This window comes from Silene latifolia, chromosome 5 (genome assembly GCF_048544455.1).
Source record: "Silene latifolia isolate original U9 population chromosome 5, ASM4854445v1, whole genome shotgun sequence".
Classification (NCBI taxonomy): Eukaryota; Viridiplantae; Streptophyta; class Magnoliopsida; order Caryophyllales; family Caryophyllaceae; genus Silene; species Silene latifolia.
In genome coordinates, this window is record NC_133530.1 from 55,064,454 (window position 1) to 55,084,668 (window position 20,215).

The 20,215-nt window shown below is 36.3% G+C and overlaps 1 protein-coding gene and 2 long non-coding RNA genes across 3 annotated transcripts; all 3 read left to right on the forward strand.

The window, feature by feature from the left end:
• Positions 1 to 1,155: 1,155 nt before the first annotated feature.
• Positions 1,156 to 1,917, forward strand: LOC141656117 (uncharacterized). The gene is made up of 2 exons (XR_012548353.1): positions 1,156 to 1,238; positions 1,748 to 1,917. It is a non-coding gene; the product is annotated as an uncharacterized LOC141656117 (long non-coding RNA).
• A 1,694-nt stretch (positions 1,918 to 3,611) lies between these two features.
• LOC141656118 (uncharacterized) lies at positions 3,612 to 5,636 on the forward strand. Its single transcript, XR_012548354.1, has 3 exons — positions 3,612 to 4,194; positions 4,285 to 4,386; positions 4,964 to 5,636. It is a non-coding gene; the product is annotated as an uncharacterized LOC141656118 (long non-coding RNA).
• A 417-nt stretch (positions 5,637 to 6,053) lies between these two features.
• LOC141657416 (DEAD-box ATP-dependent RNA helicase 37-like) lies at positions 6,054 to 17,765 on the forward strand. Its single transcript, XM_074464654.1, has 7 exons — positions 6,054 to 6,250; positions 7,229 to 8,058; positions 8,188 to 8,271; positions 10,351 to 10,593; positions 11,727 to 11,894; positions 12,044 to 12,157; positions 16,908 to 17,765. The coding sequence occupies exons 2-7, from the start codon at positions 7,318 to 7,320 to the stop codon at positions 17,397 to 17,399; spliced, it is 1,842 nt and encodes a 613-aa protein (XP_074320755.1). The 5' UTR covers positions 6,054 to 6,250; positions 7,229 to 7,317; the 3' UTR covers positions 17,400 to 17,765.
• Positions 17,766 to 20,215: the final 2,450 nt, after the last annotated feature.

Genomic DNA, 20,215 nt, shown 5'->3' on the forward strand with positions numbered 1-20,215 from the left:
TTGGCAGTTTATTAGTTCTGCAACTTACTTCAGTGGTGAGCATCATTTAGTACCGCAGCTATCCGCAGTACTGCAGAGTTTGAATTCAAGCTATCCAAGGCCCATAAAAATATAAGGTATGTGCTCCTTGAACTGAGTAAGCATCTCTAACGGAGTCAAAGACTCACTATTGTATAGGTAAATTATTTGTTAAGTTGATTGTTTCATTTCAAATTTGTGATAAACATTGATGTTTGTACGGTGCTTTTGGTTATTAAGGTAGAAGTATCATCTTTGTGGTGTTCTAAGAAAGTCGTTCCCTTGGATTTCTTATCTTATGTCCGATTGATCTTAGGTCCCTAACAATTAACCCAATCCCATATCCATATTATTTGCAGGCAATTATCGTAGGTTATTGAAACCACTCTCCTTCACATGTTGACAGACGAGGTACCTCCTTCCTTTAAGTTTTCACTATATTCTGTGATGGATTCAGTTTGCAATTTTTGAGTATATTTTAGTTAATTTGGGGCAAATATCATGTCATGGTGTAGAGATGTTCAAGTCTTTTAATTGCCTGGCCATCAGATTGCTCATCGTGTTTGGAAAGACTATTATTGCCAAGGCATGTTTCTATTAAATTTGCACATTTTGTGTTGTTTTGTTGTATGAGATATTGATGATTTTTTTTTTGTCAGAGTGAGATGTTGATGATTTAGTCGCCTTTTAATTTTATTGTTTGATGTAGATTTTGCTTTGAAATTGATTGCATGCAATAATTTGGGGCTTATTTGTCCTTCAATATTGACTATGATGATTACCTCATTATGAAAGCTAGGTTATAAATACAATAATGATTCTCTCATGCTGTTTTTTTATTTTATTTTTCCTTTTAAAATTTTAAATCGCAGGTGGTGGGTTGTAGAGAGTGTAGGCAAGGGTGAAAGGCCATATACATGAATAAAGAGAACTAGAGTTGCTGATAGTTATTATTTGTCTGAAGAGGTTAGTTTACTCAGTATTGATCATTGCATCATACCCAAGATTTAGAGTTAAACACATATTATAAGATAAGATCATCTTACCGTGTTAGCTGTTCATTTGTTTGTTGATCACACTCTAAGAACAGCTTACTCAGTAATATTGCTAAATAGTACTCCGTACTTGTGTATGTCAAACAGAGGAGAAGGAGGAGGAGGAGGAGGAGGTTTAATAAAAACATGGATGCATTGCAGAATCTTATTCCTAATTCTAACAAGGTAAATTTGGACTGTTTAGTTCAGTTTCTTGGATAGGAAAATATTGTTAAATTGTCCATTGTATAATTACAAAAATTAATGGTCAAACTTTTGTGTTGGAAATCGCTAATTGCTCTCTATGATTTATCTTGAATAGAGTGGGTGTATCTTTGTGTTGGAAACAGTATCTTTGTGTTGATACACAGGGTTAAGGCTGCATAAATCCAACCCTCGCAATTAGCGAAAGTCCTTGCAGCACAGGGGTAATGTTGTTTTGTAGAGTGGGTGTATCTTTTTGCTTCATAAAGCATTGTAATCTTTGTGGGTAACAAGTTCAATTAAATGCGAATCACTTAGAATACATATGCCGAAGAGATCCAACTAAGAATGAAGTGGTAGATGATTATTAGGAAATCAGAGAACTTAGAACCAATTGAATGAGAGATCAAGAAGTACTATGAACAGATTCCATGTTATCTGAGGCGGTTCAATGTTTTCTTTTATCGCTCAAGTAGTGCACATTATTGCAGGTTGCTACTGTAGAATATAAATTTGCTAAGGTGATGAAAAAAAGAAAAGACGTAGAGGAAGACCTGGCAACGCAAATATCAGAGCACATAAGATTCAAAGAACAACATTTTAAACTTTGGAGTGAACTTCCAATAATCCAAGCTGAATGTTCTGACCTGGAAGATCAAGTGAGAGTTTTAGAAATTGCAGGTAAGGAACGTGAGGAGAAGATCATATCAGCCATTGAGCTCTTGATATCTTTCAGGTAAAAAAGGGACCAGCTAGAGCTAGAGCATAATATGCTATCCAAGAAATGGAAAGCGTCGAGAATTTGAAGGAACGAAGAGTTGCGGCCTTGTCAGGCCCACAATTTCCTACATTTTCCTTGATTGAAATTTGTGAGGCAACTTGTGGCTTTGACCCGTCTAAAAAAATTGGGGATGGAACATATGAAAGCATTTATCAAGGGATGCTTGACCATATGGAGGTTGTTGTTAGGATGTTGCCAAATGATGACATTCAAGGCCAACTTATGTTTGAGCATCAGGTAAACTATACCAGAAATAAGTAGAGTAATAAAAAGCAAGCATGATTAACTTCTACGCTTCTCTTATTCTCCATTATGAGTCACTAGACCTGGTTATATAGAGTGAGTCGTTAACGGGTAACTTTGCATACCGATCAGTTCAGGACTTTTGTAGGTCATTTGGTCATTTTTAGGTTGTGGCGATCATGATATTTGCTTTATATTGCTCATTTTGGGTCTACTCACTTCTGGTTCGGGTCCAATCAATTTCGATTTGGGTCTACTTTGGGTTCTATATTTATATATTTGGGCGAGTTTTTACTTTTTCAAAGTATAGCTGTGGCTGAGTATGAACAACATTGATCTATTTGAAACACTATTTGAGTGTCTACATCAGCATTGCTTAATGCTTCTTAAATTGCAGGTTGACCTTGGTAAAATTAATATGCTGTTTATCAAAATATATAGGTAAGGAATAAATTTGACATTTAAGTTTGTGTGGATGTAGCTTTCACAATTTTAGTTTTTAATCAAAATAATAGGTAGATCTCATGAACCGTTGGTTAAGTCTAAAAAGTAATAGCCAAATTTAGTGTGGATCACAATTTTAGTTTCAGATGATCTTAAAGTAATGTTCATATAATCATAGGCTTTTGTAATGAAATCCATATTAACTATGATTATTATTGACACACTGAGTAAAGTTTACAAATGAGTGTGGTTTTTACACTTTATTCAGATTGTGTGTAAATGTAATAAGCTGGAGTAATCCACACAAACTTAAATGGGTATTTCTGATGGTTCTTACGTATCACAAACGTTGGTTAACAACTAGGCAACTGAGTAATTCAAATTAATGTAGTTTAGCACAATTTGATTTATAGATAATAAAGATATAATTATTAATTCTCGTTAAAACTTAATTTGCATTGCATTAGATTCATTTTAAAATTATTTACATTGACCTTGAAGCGATAAGGCTTTACTTAAATTATTAGTTTATGTTCATGGTTGTGATTTAAACTGAACTGAATATGTTTGCTCCTATTTTAAATGAACTGTGCAGGAGGTGGCTGGTTGATTCTAGAGGAATTGCAAACAAAGTAAAAGATGCTACATGTCTTCATTAGTACTGAATATAGATTGTGGAGCAACGAGCATAGGTAAGGTGTGGTGGAACAAGGACTCGATACTGAAGAGATGCCATCAAACTCATCTAAGATTGGTAATCATTTAAATTCTAGAACCCATTTTAGTCGAGCACCAGTTACTTGTTTAGAAAATTCTGTACGCAGTGGTCATAAACGGGGCCTTACTAAAACTTGCATATCTTCAACTTTCAGTCATTGAGCATCATCATCTGCTAAAATTCTCGTATCTAATTCGAGACCAAATTCCTTTTTACCTGGTTCATCATATACCAAAGAAGTCGTCACTCAACAACATCAGAGTACCTCTGATCAAGAATTAAGCTAAGTTTTATAGCCACTTTTTAAGCTTTAACAACTTGAGTTATTAGGTTTTACGTCGTCTGGATGTTTGATGATGTTACTTTTGGTTTATTTTTGACAAAAATACTTGCTTCAGGGTTGATCAAATATAAGAGAGGAATTTGAGGTTGTGTTAATTGAATTTAGGTATAGTGATGGTATAATACTATAATTTACTAATTTGTTGGTGTAGTTTGTTGCGATTGTATATTCATGAAATATGAATGTGATCCAATACAATCTCTACCTTCCATTTTACATTGCTCAATTCTCAATCTACTTTACTTTCCATTATTCACTTTTACGCCATCCAAATTGATGAACTTTTTGTGATCCGATGCAGGATGTAGTTTGAATTTATACGATGAACAATTTGGCTACGAACTGTTAGTCATTGTCATATTAGAGCCGGATATTTTGCCAGCAGATTCTTAATATTTCGGTTATCAAGGTAGTTAATTTTCTTATTAATGCATGTTTTGAAGCTCTCTCCATCGGAGAATATGCTGTTGTGACCCTTTTACTATTTATTGGTTTGAAGTCCATTAAAGATGCATGAGAACTTCCTGATGTCAAAGCTGAAAACAAGGAGGGCCCTGAACTTGATAACTATGCTGAAGCGGAGGAGCTTATGAAGGAGAAAGTAAGTAGCCACATCTTTCTTTGGAAGTATTATCTGAACACCATTCTGTCTTACCTTGTGTCATTTATCCAAAATACTCCCATGATCTCTTCAATCATGCACAAGTGGGATAAGAGTATTTATAATGGGTAGGTGGGAGCATAAAGAAATGGCAAAGACGGACAAAAAATGGAATACATAAACAAATGGATAAGACAAAGGGAGTAGTAAAAAATTGCGTGCCCACCTAAAATAATCAGATATGAAAATTTTAAAAATCTTGTGATCCTTTAGATTGTTTGGTTCAATGTTTTAAATGGGAAGGCATCCAAGCGGCTGTCAAATCCTCTTGAAATTGTGGAAATCATTCAGCCTGGTGTTCTTTGTGGTGAGGACTAAATTTCTCTGACTTTATGGGTTTAATTCTCAACTTAATTAGCCTAATAGCTGTAATTTTTGCCATACTGCACAATCTATATGCTTTATAACGCTCTCAGCCATTCATTTTGCAACTAACTACATACGGAGTATATCATATATGTGGTAGTGTATTTGATGTATCTCAACATCTGAAACAAACTTTTTCTAATTTCTCAAGGAATGGGGGGATCGATCAATGCTTGCTACCATTGCTCTTGCTGTTGCACATGTACTTAGTGCTCCCTCCGTTTCTATGATGTCTCCGATTTTCCTTTGTGGCATGTTTCTCTCATATCTGCCCATTGCCTTTATGAGAATCAGGTACTTTTGTACGTTAAGACCTTTCTTGTTGAAAATAAGAAGGAATTTTGAACATATTGCGGGCTTCCGGTCAGATGATACAATATCTTCGTCGTCAATGTTGCTTGTCCCTTCATCGTCAATGTTGCTTGTCCCTTCAGAACTTTGACGCACCAAACTCAACTAAAGTCGGTTTGTTATTGGTAGCAAAAACTGTCAGTATGGGTCATCAAAATGTAGCTGTAGAATCTTCAGCTGGAATGGGTTCCAAGAGAAACAAAGGAGAAGAGGACATTTGAAGCTCATACTTTAGCTTTTGATACTACACTTTTTGATTTTTGATACATTACTTTTTTCAATATTCCCTGTTTCTTATGTATATTTCCTTTAATTTTCAGAAATGAGATTTTGGAAAAATTGGATGTGGAAGTTGAAGGGAGAAATGGTGTAAAGGTGCTCTAGGTAGTGACTGGAGAATTGGGGATTGTACTTTGTTTTTGGGAACTACTATTATTGGAAGGAAAATCTCTTAATTGGTGTATTTTTCATATAAGATACTTGAGGCAATTAATACTTTCATTGTATATTTTGGTGCTTATAGGTAGCGTTAAAATTAATTTTGAAGTCAATAATGTAAGGTCGTTCCATTCTGCTAATCACTTGTGCCTATTTTCTTCAATCGTGTTGTTTTGGCATATACAAGTATGCCTTTTTTTTGTGCCTTGCCTTTTTTTCTCTCTCTCTGAGATCACATATAAGCCTTAACATGCTCCCTTCATGTAGGATAATATCACGAAAAACTATGTTCGATTCTGTTGCTATTTTTCCGACTTACTCCGCTTACCATTTTGCCAAATTGGGGCATCCCGCCCGATAGGGCGCGGTGCAACAACTAGTTTTTAAAGGGTATATAAGGATTATTTAAACTCGGATATCCGTAAAAGTTTGGATCAAATACCAAACCACCCAAATTTAAGTAAAAGATAAACAATAGAAATTAAGAAAGAAATTAAGTAAATCTATCTATCCTTTCTATATCTTCGACTTGAGATATTTTCGCCTTTGTCACATCCCATTTTTAGCTTCAATTCATTTTTTGTTCACCTCTAAACAAAAACTTAGGGTTTCTCCTTTTTCCCCAATTTTCTCTCACCGTAATCTTCAGGTTCGTCTATCTCTCATCTACATTTCCGCTTCTCTTAGATTCCTTTATTTTCTCTTTTATTAATTTTCTCTCACTTTCTGCATTTTGTTAATTTCCTTCAATTTCATGCTTTTTAATTTTGGGATCGATGCTTTGCTGATCCTTTGTTTTGTTTAATTTATTACTGTACTCGTATTGTTTAGATAGATATAGAGTGGGTGTAAGTTGTGAATTTGCAATGCATGTGTTGAAATTTTTTTAAGGGTTTTTTGTCAAACACAACCTTTAAAAAACTTTTTTTTCCAAACACGACCTTTAAAAAAAAAGTTTGTGAAACACAACCTTTAATAATTTTTTTTTTGTAAAACACGACATTTTGGCCAGAGTTTAACCACTTGCAATAGGGTGACTTTAAGTCGATATTTGAGGTAGCAAACGAGTTCTATTTGAGGTGTTCTTAGACTCTTTGGAAAGGTGGAAGTACAAACTTTCCAATGGTTACCAATACGGCGGTGATAGGTGGGTTTATGTGAGGTCTATTGGTATGTAAAGTAAGGTTGGTCAAGGAGTGAATTGAAGAGAGAAACAAATCAGAAAAACATCAATTCACTCCTTGACCAACCTTACTTTACACACTAATAAATCCCGCATAAGGCCACCTATCACCGCCGTATTGATAATGCCGGGAAAGCTTGTACTCCCACCTTTCCAACGAGTCTAAAAACACCTCAAACCGACCCCGTTTGCTATCTCAAACATCGACTCAAAGTCACCCCATTGCAAGTGTTCAAACTCTAGCCAAAATGTCGTGTTTAACAAAAAAAAATTTATTAAAGGTTGTGTTTCACAAACTTTTTTTTTAAAGGTCGTGTTTGGAAAAAAAAGTTTTTTAAAGGTTGTGTTTGACAAAAAACCCTTTTTTTAATGGTGTTTTTGTTTTTGTTGAAAATTTTCGGGTCAGCTGATTTACTAGGATTTTGATATGTGGGTTTGTTGCAGATCTTTTCGATATTTGATCATTTCGAAAGGCAGTAGTAACGTGTTTGGTTTTAGGATAGTATTTCGAAGACAAATTTGTTTTTGATAGTATGAGGACCTCATGGGCGGATTCTGTGGCCGAAAATGACAAGGGCGTATACAACAATGACAATGTACGGTCAACAAAGTCAGCGTATGTACCGCCACACCTTCGAAACAGGCCTCCGTCAGCTGATCCTACTTTGGTGCCGGGGTCTGGTGTGTCCCAGGGTGGGGCTACACCTGCTAATGATAGACCTGCTTATGTTGGACCACCTGGCGGGTCTAGATGGAGTGGTGGTGGTTATGTTGGCGGTCGTGGTGGTGGGTATGGTGGGGGCCGTGGAGGTGGATGGAATAACAGGAGTGGTGGATGGGACCGTGGTAGGGAAGTAAACCCGTTTGAGAATGATGATGACGAAATTGTTCCAGAACAGGCGTTTGGTGATCAGGAAAATACGGGTATTAACTTTGACGCTTATGAGGATATCCCTGTTGAGACCAGTGGCGATAATGTTCCACCCCCGGTGAATACATTTGCTGATATTGATCTTGGGAACGAGCTCAATGCAAATATCAGAAGATGCAAATATGTGAAGCCTACGCCTGTTCAGCGTCATGCTATACCAATTTCACTTGCTGGACGGGACTTAATGGCTTGCGCTCAAACGGGTTCTGGGAAAACTGCAGCTTTCTGCTTTCCAATTATTAGCGGTATCATGAAAGGTGAACAACCTCAGAGGCCTCGTGGATATCGAACTGTGTATCCACTTGCGCTAATCCTGTCACCTACGAGGGAGTTATCAATGCAGGTGAAGGCATACTTTGAGTTGATAGGCTTACATATTTAGCTGGAGATATTGTTGCCCTTTTTTTTTTTTTTTTTTTTTTTTTTTTTTATAATTCTGGATCTTTGATTATGCTGTAATCAATCTATGTAGATAAATGAGGAAGCCAAAAAGTTTGCTTACCAAACTGGAGTGAGAGTGGTTGTTGCATACGGAGGAGCTCCAATCAATCAACAGGTTGTTGCTTCGTTATTACTTGACAATTCTGTACTAATATTCTTATGTCTTACTCCCTCTTACCTTATGTTTTTTAATATTCACTGAGTGAGTATTGCTTATTAACATGTGCAATTTGGTTACACCGGTGACACTGTTGTCTCTTACAACAACTAAGTCATACATAATGGTTTGGGATCGGTCGACATAAATCATTACTTGAACCCGTTAATGACAGGTAAAAATCTTGCGAATGTAGACTTTTTTGGTGCACAGGTGCTACTTTGTATGTGTCAATGTTATACTCCCTCCATTCAACTCCACTTTGCAAGTATTCATTTTTCGTCCATTCAACTCCACTTTACATGTTTCCTTATTTGGCTAAGAAAATGACCATTCTATCCTTATTGAAAACCTGTATTTACAAAAAGTGTCATCCATACCCCACACTAATTCACCATAAAACCCCACCTTTATATTTTTTTAATATTTTTAACCTCTCCATTCTCTTTCCCTATGTACTTTTAATAGTTTTTTTTAATCCGCTTCTTAATACCCGTGCAAAAAGTAAACTTGTAAAGTGGAGTTGAATGGAGGGAGTATATATTATCTTTTAGATGGGGGTCATGCAAAATTCAGTTACATACTCTAATATGTCTTTCCGTTGGTGTCTAATTGGGTAAAACTTCGCAATGAATTTATAAGGCCGAGTCATGGTTGCCTAATTCATAATAGTTAGCATGTCCTGATACAAGTACGTAATAAGGAGATGTAATACACACTTGTTAGGGTACATGGCATATGGGTTTTAACCAACTACCATAATGCGACTTTAGAGGGATACAAAATGCATGCAAATGGGTTTGTGCGAATTCAGTAACCAAAGGCCTAGTGTAAAGTGAGTACCAGCACCTTCAGTTGTGTAGTACTATAGTATGTATGGCCCTCTATTTTTCTTAAATAGTGTAGATGCCTTATTTTTTTTGGGGATATCCTATGAAGTTACTTTAAACTTTTGATTTTTTCTTAAAATTCTGTGTAATCAATGATCTATTTTGCATATCGCAGAATAAACTTGATAGTAATGGCAAAAAACCTATACTTCTGGGTTGTCACTTAGCTTCAATGTATCTGGCTTTTTTTTTCCCTTTCTAATTAATTGGTTTGATACTGTTGAAAATTTTGGTATTATGTAATTCTTTGAATAATTTAGTGCTTTAAACTGCCCTTTTGTAACTTTTTGTTGGCATGAAACCATGGTTCACCATGTCTCTCTACTCTGCATGGAGCTAGAGCCTAAACGGCATAAGAATCTAACTTCTGACTTTCAAAAATAGAAATTGTTCGCAACATTTGCTATATTTGATGGTCAAGGTTATTAGTCTCATGATTCACGAGTCTACTATGCTTGTATCTTGTTGTATCCTTCATTTGATGCTGTTAGTTTGGTTTCCTTACTGTACCCATGTTTAATTCGAGTAAAATTATGCAAAATTTAGATATAGTTACATGAGCCGCCTGACCATGCCTCCCTTTCTGTCATTTGAAACCCTTATCATTTGTAATGCTTTTTAGTTCTCAAAATAACGGAGAGAGAGCATATCTGTGTACTGATGTGGGGTTTCTGCGTCAACTTCAGTACAGGATTCAGTTCACTACTTAGGTTGAAAGTTAGCTTATAGTTGGTTACTGAAAATGAATTGTTGGGATGTGTCCTTTACTCTTATTAAGGTCTGGCTTGCACTTGGCTTCCTGATGTTAGCTTTGCCAAGTTTGAATAATTGATATCTATGTAAATTGTATATACTTTCCCTTGGGCGCTTAATGCTTCTCGGTGAGATTGGGGAAGCGCATGTTGGGAGATGCTTGATGGTATGTAAATTTTGATGCATGAAGGATTTTCATATTGGAAAGAAAAATAGATATCATGTTTATGATTTATTTCAATTCATAGATAAGCAATCCTTGTGCTGGAGGTCATAACTAAAGAAGAGCTGTCTATCTAGTTTGGCTACTCTGTTTTTCTGGTTATCTGTTGTCTGTATTATAAGTTTGTTGCTTATGGGCTGTAAATTCTAAACTCGGCTATCTTTTGGACAGTTGCGAGAGCTCGAACGAGGAGTTGATATTCTTGTTGCAACCCCTGGAAGACTTGTAGATTTACTTGAGAGGGCTAGAGTGTCGCTTCAAATGATAAGATACCTTGCACTTGACGAAGCTGATAGAATGCTTGATATGGGTTTTGAACCTCAAATCAGAAAGATAGTTGAACAAACTGACATGACACCCCGGGGCGTGAGGCAGACCATGCTGTTTAGTGCAACCTTTCCAAAAGAGATACAGGTTTGATTCTTGTCTGTCAGCATTGAGTATCAGTGCTCAGTCTTAAGCTATTAATCACTATGTCTTGCAAACGATTATCTTCCAAGTTCTTGGAACTTTCAAAATGAGATCAGTCACATGTTACACCATATACTTGACATGTTGCATGTGCGGATCACACTATACTGCACTACATTAGACATTTCGTTTTAGGCCAAAAACATGAATGCTTTTCACAAGCAAAGTCCGATACTTGCAGCGGTAGGCTTGATTTCTAGACGTGCAGAATTTCTTTAGAAAGTGTTTAGTGTGATCTATTGCTTCACAGTTCATGGTAACTTGGTTGGGATTGGGACTTTGTTTAACTGTTGTGGAGATCACTGTTAGATTGCATTTTCTGGTATCATCTTTCTTGTAGTCATTTATTTGTCACGGGAGATGTTGGCAATATAAAAATACACATGCTCTTGTTGTATGTTTGGGAACCTAGAATTGGAATTGAATCCCGTAATTGAGACATTTCAAGCGTTTGGGAACCCCTAGAACTTGGCATTGAAATTGGACTCAATTCCAACTTGGTTAAAATTTGGGCTCTCAAAGTCCTACCCTATTGCAGTCATTTCAATTCCATCACTATTCGATTTCTTATAATCGACGTTCTTTTGGCAATGCAAATTTCTTCGCAATATATTATTTATGATTCTTTTTCCAATAGTGAAATTTGTCATCACAAAATTTTTTCTAATAAAAAATAACCTTGACCCATACCCGTCCTACCCAATTCCAATTCTATGGGTTTCCCAAACACCATTGAGAAATTGAAATTTGAAATCTTATTCATGTGAACTCCCAATAATTTTTTTTAATTGAATTACAACATTTTGATTTCTACAAATGATATCATGGAAACGAAATCAATTCCACATTTCCAAAGTCCAAACACTACCTTGATGAATTGTTTGAAACCATGAAAATGTATTTTTGCTGTTTGTGGATTTTTTTTGCTCTGATCTTACCTGTACATCTTATTGTGAAGGGAATTTCTTGGTACGTGTGTATGTTGACTCCGCTCGAGTGCTGTAGGCGTTTAGCATTTGTGTGGTAAGTGGTGTCCTATGTGAGATGACTTAAATATTATCTTGTTTGATGTGCAGAGACTAGCTTCCGATTTTTTGGGCGATTACATTTTCCTTGCTGTTGGAAGGGTGGGTTCAAGCACTGATTTGATTGTTCAAAGGGTTGAGTTTGTGCATGAATCTGACAAGAGGAGTCATCTAATGGACCTACTACATGCACAGCGTGCTAATGGAGCACATGGAAAGGTAATTTTGGATTAGGAAATTTCAAATATCATAACGAGGGACGCAGCTGTCAATTTCGAGTTTCTGACTAGTGCGTATTGGATATCATCTGTTTTGAGCTCCTCCTGCAGTACTTGAATCTGATATGTTGTTTCTTGTTAATTCTGAAGCTATCATTGACACTAGTATTCGTGGAGACCAAAAAAGGGGCCGATGCGTTAGAGCACTGGTTGAGTATCAATGGATTTCCAGCAACTAGCATTCATGGTGATAGAACGCAACAGGTGAGCTTGTTGAAATTTTTAACGTCAGTGATAGATTTTAGTTTGTGAATCTTAAGTCTTTATTTCTTCTTCGCACTATAATGACTGATTAAATGATATTTTTGCCTACCAAGGCCACCACGCGACAATGGTTACATGTTACTTGAAATCGTATGCACATAGTTTATATTGCGTTGGTTCATTTGTTACAGACTTTCAGTTCATGTTTTTTGTTATTCTATCTTCACTGTTTGTATTTGTTTCTGTAAGAAGTTTCGGTCAACCTCCTGTTGATCTAGTGTTTGTGTTCTGTTCCTACTTTCCTGAGTAGGCATTTACTGCTCTTTGATTCACCATTTCACAGACACTGTTCAGAACCTAAATGTGTGACTTTTGGACTCCCGTCTTGTTTGAAAGATCTTGGTATACTCATGGTGTTGTTGATATACTCAGTGTACCTTTCAGCCAAAAGAAGCTTTCTACTCCTTTAAGTCTTTATGATATTATAAAGAGGCATGAAGGATGAAGCGACTGAGCGACAAGAGGCCAATGAACCGTGGCAACTAGACACCAGGTGTGAGGAGATGGCTCACACCTCATAGATATGAGGTGCACTGGTTTGGGAAACAAATTTGTCTTTCCCAAATAAATTTTGTGCAACACAATTTTTTTTTTTTTTTGGAATTTTAAGGAGGGCTAACATATAAAGGAATTACGCTAGGGATCATGTGGCGAAGAGAAGAATATAATGAAAGAACTAGAAGGATAAGATATGGAAATTGCATTGTAGTTTACCTTGTGCTTCTTGCTAGTGCTTCACTATTCCTTGCCCTTAAGTGCGCCTTGGGCGTGCTTTCATAAATTAAGCTCATAGTATCCCTTTTCCCCCTGTTTTACAATTGAAATAGCTTCCTGGATTTAAGGCATAGGAGATGTTCGATTTGTTGATATGGTGTCATTGTCAGACTAACTTTTCTTGTCCCGTGGAATCCCTATTTTCCTCATTTAAGTGTACTAGTAGTGATGGGATTTACCGGTTTTCTTTCTTAATCTCCATCCACAAATATCTATATACGCTAGTTTCAAAAAACCACTTAATTGGCTTGTGTGTCTTGAAGTTCTCTAATATCTTTTTTATTTTATCTTTGTGGTCATATGCAAATTCAAGGAGGAATTGAATGGAATGAATTAATTTGGATGATGGTGTTTGACTTTATTTAGCTCTTTTTTTGTTTTTCCTACTTTTTTGTTTTTCGTTTATTTTTTCATTTGCATCATTGTTCTTTTTCCTGGAGGTTACTACCTCCCATTATTAGTTCCATAAAATTGTTTACTTTGAATTAACTGTTCCATAGAATGATCAAGATTTGTCAACCAAAATCATTTGGGATTAAGGATTTGTTCTTGTATGCCAATTTAAGGAGCTGACTTAATAGTAATTTATTTAATCTAATTGTGTCACGTTTAAGCTATGGTACTACGACACTTCATATTCCTTTGCGTACTCGTGTCAGACACTCAAAATTAGGATAAGGGTATGACTCTTGGATACCTCATTTTAAGCCGCAATTTGCATATTTTTCATAATAGTCGAGTCAAATGCTTGGGCATGCACCCGTGTCCGCCACTTGGACATGCACGCGACATCTAAACTAGTTTGAGCAACGTAGCATTTAAGACATTTAATCCGACTCCATCATGAGGAATGAATAATGATGGGCTTGTTTATAATATATATCATGTCCTTTTGTCATTGTTGGGGTGGATTGGAGATCTTTTGTGATTTTTTTTTGTGCCCGACTGCCCATCCTTGCTATTTCTGCTTAATTGTTTTTTGTTTAATTTTTTTGTTTAGATATCATGTTATGGTTGTCTTTTGATGTTATTTGGATGGCTTTTTTTTTAGTTCACATTTTGTTAAACCTTTAATTTATTAACCTGACACCTTTTTTCTCTTTTAATCTTTGGAAACCACCTCTCTATTAGCTACCAGTGTGTCACAAATTGGTACATGTCCATAGCATCTCCCTCCTAGGTTGCCATGTTGCTTAAAAGCATAATTGTCTCGTTGGTTTGTCTTTTGGTAAAAAAAACTCTAGAAGTGTAACTATTAGTCTCTTAGAGTCGGTTAGAGATTCGTCTATGGGAAGCTTGTCAAGTTATCTCAAATTGTTTTAAAGTTTTTAGGTTTTTTTTTGGGCATTCTAGAGTTTGCTAGAATATACTATAGTTGTAGTGGTGACAATTAAAGATCGATTAAGGAATCAAGTGATTAGGGAAACGGTAAAAGTGGCGCCAATAGAGGACAAGATGATGGAAAAACGACTAAGATGGTTTGGCCATGTGAGAAGGAGACCTATGGACGCACAAGTTAGGAAGCTGGAGACTTGGAGAACAGAAAGGGTCCCTAGAGGTAGAGGAAGACCGAGGCAGACATGGTTGAGAGTGATAGAGCACGATATGAGATTTCTGGAGCTTGAGGAGAGTATGATGACGGAGAGGGCACAATGGAGGGAAAGGATACATGTGGATTTTTAGTATTTGATGTTTTTTTAGACATATTTAGTGTTTTAATTTAATTTAAAAAATTAAATTATTGGTTCTTCTCTCTTTTATTACACTTTTTTACCAACCACCTTCTTATATATTTTACTTGGTTTACTTTTAAGGCATTCCAGATCATTAATTCTATTTCGGTTTTCAAAATCATTTTAATCTTTTCTCTCGATTTAAATTTTAAGTTTTTATAAAAGAAATCCGGAATTCGATTTTAAAACCTCTAACTTTACCTTGACTTTCCATTACATTTTCGCTCTCCCTTTTGTTCTTCATTTTCCCTTTTCGCATTTTGAGGTGTGCGTTCACTCATGTACGGTTCTAAAGGATGATTCATGTGAGCCGACCCCAAATCATTTTGGGATTAAGGCTCTGTCAAATTATCTTATTTGATCAATATGAAGCATATTTGTTGTCGGGTCATTAATTGGGTTAGCGGGTTGTAGAAACTCAGTCTTGGTTTGGGCTGGGTTGGGACAAATTAAGTGGTATTGATTTTTAGTTTATCCATTGATCGAGTTGGCTCTTTTTTTTGTTTCACCCAAATTTCAGGTTTTATTGGGTTTGCGATTGGGGATAGGTCGGGTTTGGCCATTACCAGCTCCTGGTGGATGTATCTAGATGATGTAGATGTTTATTTCGTATTTGAGAAAGTTTTATACTCCCTCCACACACCTATTTTCACCCCATTTGCTTTTGGGAGGTCAAAGTTTCCGAACTTTGACCGTAAATAACTTGGAGAATAAAAATTATTGGATTATAAAATAAAAATATTCACACTTATTTTCATGATAGCTTTCATGAAAAAAAATTTCAAGAAAAAAAATTAACATATAGACGTCGAAAATTACGGTCAAAGTGCCGTCTTGGAGACCGCAATAAAGCAAATGGGGTGAAAATAGGTGTGTGGAGGGAGTAGTATTTTCTAGTATGTTCTTGAGTGTAACTCTCTAAGATGAATCCTAGGGAGGTTAGGGGTAGGAGTGTTGTATTATTACTCTAAAGTTGGTACATTTTCATGTTGATGGGAGAGAATCTGAGTCAGTTTAGCATTTGAGTTTTATATAGCTCTTAGGTGTCCACGTCAACGCCAATCCTAACCAATCATCACAACATACAACATCGTCAACAATTACCCCGGTGCCTCATATATTACCCGGCCTTGACTTAGTGTTGACGTAAGGTTGTTTCCAAATGACCCTAAATAAGAATGTGTTAGATGACTACTACTTCACAATAAATGAATCTTCGCTAGTTTAGTGGGTCATTTTGCTATACTCCATCATTATCTAGAACCAAAGAATAATTAGTCGTTTGCTCCATGGAAAATTAAGTATTATAATCACTTGGGCACTAATTGGCACAAATTTTCTAGTGGATGAGACTGGAAACTGAGAGACAACGGAGTGATTGTGCATAATGAGCATCATAACTTGGCTTGTGGGTTCAAATTAAGGTTGTTTTTCAATAAGAGGGTGTTTTTTGGGGCACATAATTGGAAGTAGAACCACCTATTTTGTGCATTATGGATTAGAGTTGCGATTAGTTGGTAAGCAACTAAGCATAACTTATTGACGAGTAGCCTGTGGGAGCATGACTTGCTTGTGTTTATGAAGAGACGTTGACTAGTGGTAGATGACTTCATAGATTGAGAACTACATTGGATAGCTATGCTTATCCTCTTGGAAAGGTCTCATTTAGGCCTTGTTTTAGTAGAGGGAAAGGGAGGGGAGGGAAAGGGTCTATGGGAGAGGGGGAATTTCCGTTTGGTTGTCCGGTTGGGGTTAGAGGTAAAGAAAGAGACGCAGTTTCCCTTGTTTGGTTTGTATGTTGGTTTTGAGAACGGAGGATTTCATTTCCTTCCTACAAGCTGAATAAAAATTCTCCGTCCATCAAAAATACGAAAATGGAAAATTACCACCTCGCTTTCCCTATTCCCACAATCCCACCCCTTCCCTCCCCCTCTAACCGTTCTACCCCCGTTCTCATTTTGTATTCAATACAAAGGGGTTAAAGTTATTAAGGTATAGTAGTTAATTTTGTGGACGTGAAACTAGCCATAATTTTCATTACATTTGAAAGTTTTGGTTGTTCTGTGGTCTTTATATGGTGGTGACCTGCTGCCTTGCTTATTCAACTCAGCTGACCTAACAGTGTTCCACTTGTGCGCTTATACTGTTCCAATGTTAACAGAGTATTTATTTGTTGTTTCCAGGAAAGAGAACTTGCATTAAGGTCCTTCAAAACCGGAAATACGCCTATTTTAGTAGCTACTGATGTGGCTGCTCGAGGTCTGGATATTCCGCATGTTGCACATGTCATAAATTTCGATCTTCCCAATGATATAGACGACTACGTTCATCGGATTGGGCGTACAGGACGAGCTGGCAAAACAGGATTAGCCACAGCCTTCTTTAATGAAAATAACTCCTCCCTTGCAAGGCCTTTGGCTGAGCTGATGCAAGAAGCAAGCCAGGAAGTGCCTGAGTGGCTACAGCGTTATGCTGCTCGCGCAACCTACAGTGGTGGCAGGAACAGGCGATCTGGGGGAGGTCGTTTCGGTGGTCGTGACTTCAGGAGGGATGCCAGGGGTGGCGGCGGCGGTGGTGGTGGTGGTAATGTCACTGATTACTATGGAGGGAGCAACAACAGTGGATATTATGGTGGAGGTGGTGGTGGTGGTGGTTATACTAGCGCCTGGGATTAAACCCATCTTATTCTCAGTGACAGACTCTCGCCTCCTGGTATATAAGCATAATTTTGTGGTAATTTGTTCTAGTGTTTGCCCAAAGCTCTAGAGTTTTTATGAGATTTTAGGCTTAGGGCATTGAGCAAGCGTGCTGTGCACAACCCGATAGTTTAGTCTGGGTCTAGAGTTAGAAGTGTGATATAGTTTTAGGATGGTTATACACTAACTAGTTTAGTTTAGCTAATCTTATTGCTGCCATAGTTTAACGGCTTTTGTTCCATTTCTTGTATTGTCTTACTGAGGTAACTGGTCAGGTATATTGGGAGGTGAAAATACGAGAACAACCTGTTTGCCAATTTTCGAATTTGGCACAACTTGCTTCAATTTTGCTTCGCCTCTTCTCATCTTTAGTTTAAAATGGAGCTTAGACTATCTTGTAGAAAATTTAAATAATTACTGGTATCTCTGTGAAGCTGTGGGGGCGTGCCTGTAAGGTGTAAGTATATGCTGCGGTTAATGTCGAGACTCTGTGGAAGTTAAAGTTTATTCAGTTGGCAGTAGTATGTGTTTTCAAATTATACAGATCTTTTATTTTGGTGGAGTGTAAGTAGTATTTTATCAAAACTCGGTCAACAAATACGTCATCTTGTTTCTCAACAATTTAAGGGATACTACTTGGTACTCCGTAGCACTTAAAATTAGCTGTTGTATCAAAGTCCTATCCCTGACCTATTCTCTCTTAATTTCTTTGCACATTTGCTTGGTTGCTTCAATCTAACCTAAAGGCCACTCCCAAGCAAGGTCATCAGGTCATGGGGTGGGTGGGTCAAGTTAATTAAAAATTAACATAGTACAATTTAGGATGACCCAATGTAAAAAGTAGGCCATGTGGTGACCTTTTTTCACAAAATTAACCTTGTTGGTAACGTAGTAGGTGTTATCTTCATACAGTTAGTCTTGCTTGTGACGGGCTAATCCCGTCACAAGCTTGTGACCTCTCACAAAAAGTGAGAGGGGACAAGGTGGGGCACCCCCCATGTGCTTCTCACTCACCTCTCAATGGGTATTTTGTGAGAGAAAACGGTATCCGTCACAAGCTTGTGACGGATATCGCCCGTCTTCAATGAGATTTTGTGATCTTCATATTGGTTTGGGAATAAAAAATTACTTATGTTGGTGATCCAATTAAGGCGATTTTCTCCTGGGGATGGTCTAAATTCAATTTTAATTTGGCTAATGACTGGTTCAGGACATAAAGTCCTTGATTGCATAAATGATACTTTATCAAACAACATTCCACAAGTTGTAGACCAGGTGCCTTTGAATCAAGAATGAAGAGTATGCTCCTCTAAGTTAAATATTTTATCAGTCATGGGCTTTAAGTAAAAGTTGTTGCTCTCCTGTTAGGTTAACTTATGTCCCTTCTAAACAATGCGAATATACACACCTTGGTTACTTAAGAATTGTTCCCAAAATTCATCTTGAAATAATCTTCAAAAGCTCTTTTAATTCCTTCGTAATTACTAATTAGAATGAATCTGCCATTTGTAACACCCGAACCTTTCGTTAGTTGGATAAAAATCGTTTTGGGTTAGTTTCTATTTTAATTTGAGCGTCTAATTCATTTTCAAGCTAAAATTGCTTCCATTTTACTTTAATTAGAAAAATCGTTTTGGGTTAGTTTCTATTTTAATTTGAGCGTCTAATTCATTTTCAAGCTAAAATTGCTTCCATTTTACTTTAATTAGTAAACCCGGCTCATACTACTCTTATAACCTTCCTTTTATGGAAATAAGCTCACGCACCTTCTTGTTCAACAAAAAATAGATTTTACTAGGAGAAACTCGATTAAAAGCTCTCATCTTTCTTCAAGCTTCAAATTACCGCCAATATATATATATATATATATATATATATATATATATATATATATATATATATATATATATATAGAATTAGGATCACATGAGTCCACCCTATCTTTTTGAGTCCGTGAGTCCATGATAAATATCACACGTTATATTAAATAATATCACAGCTTACAGTATCACACGTTATACTAAACAATATCACAACTGAAAAAAAAACTTTTTCAAAAAAAAAAAAAATTGAAAAACCAAATCGTGATATTGTTTTGTAATACAATATCACACGTTATGCTAAACAATATCACACGTTATACTGAACAATATCACAGATTTCACGAAAAAAAAATTTGTCAAAAAAAAATTTCGAAAAAAAAAATTTGAAAAAAAAAATTTCGTGATATTGTTTTGTAATACAATATCACAAGTTATGCTAAACAATATCACACCTTATACTAAACAATATCACAGCTTACACGAAAAAAAAAATTGTTAAAAAAAAATTCGAAAAAAAAATTTTATTTTGAAAAAAAAAAATTTTGAAAAAAAAAATTTCGTGATATTGTTTTGTATAGTGCGTGATATTGTTTTATGGACTCATGGACTCAAATATTTAGGTGGACTCACAGGATCCCACCTCTCTCTCTCTCTCTATATATATATATATATATATATATATATATATATATATATATATATATATAATAATAGAGAGAGAGAGAGAAGAGATCAACTAAGGCCAATTCATCTTATGAGTCCATAAGTCCTTCTAAAGGCCCTTGGATGAAGAGAATGGAAGGCTAGGATTAGATCTCAATGGATGGCTACAAACTAATCCCTCCACCTTTTCTCTAATTAGCTCATCAATCCTATTAACATACCTCACTAATCATTCATCATCTCATTATCACAACTTCTTCTCATCTCTCTACATCTCAATTCTCTTTCCTCTCTAAAAAACCCAAAAAA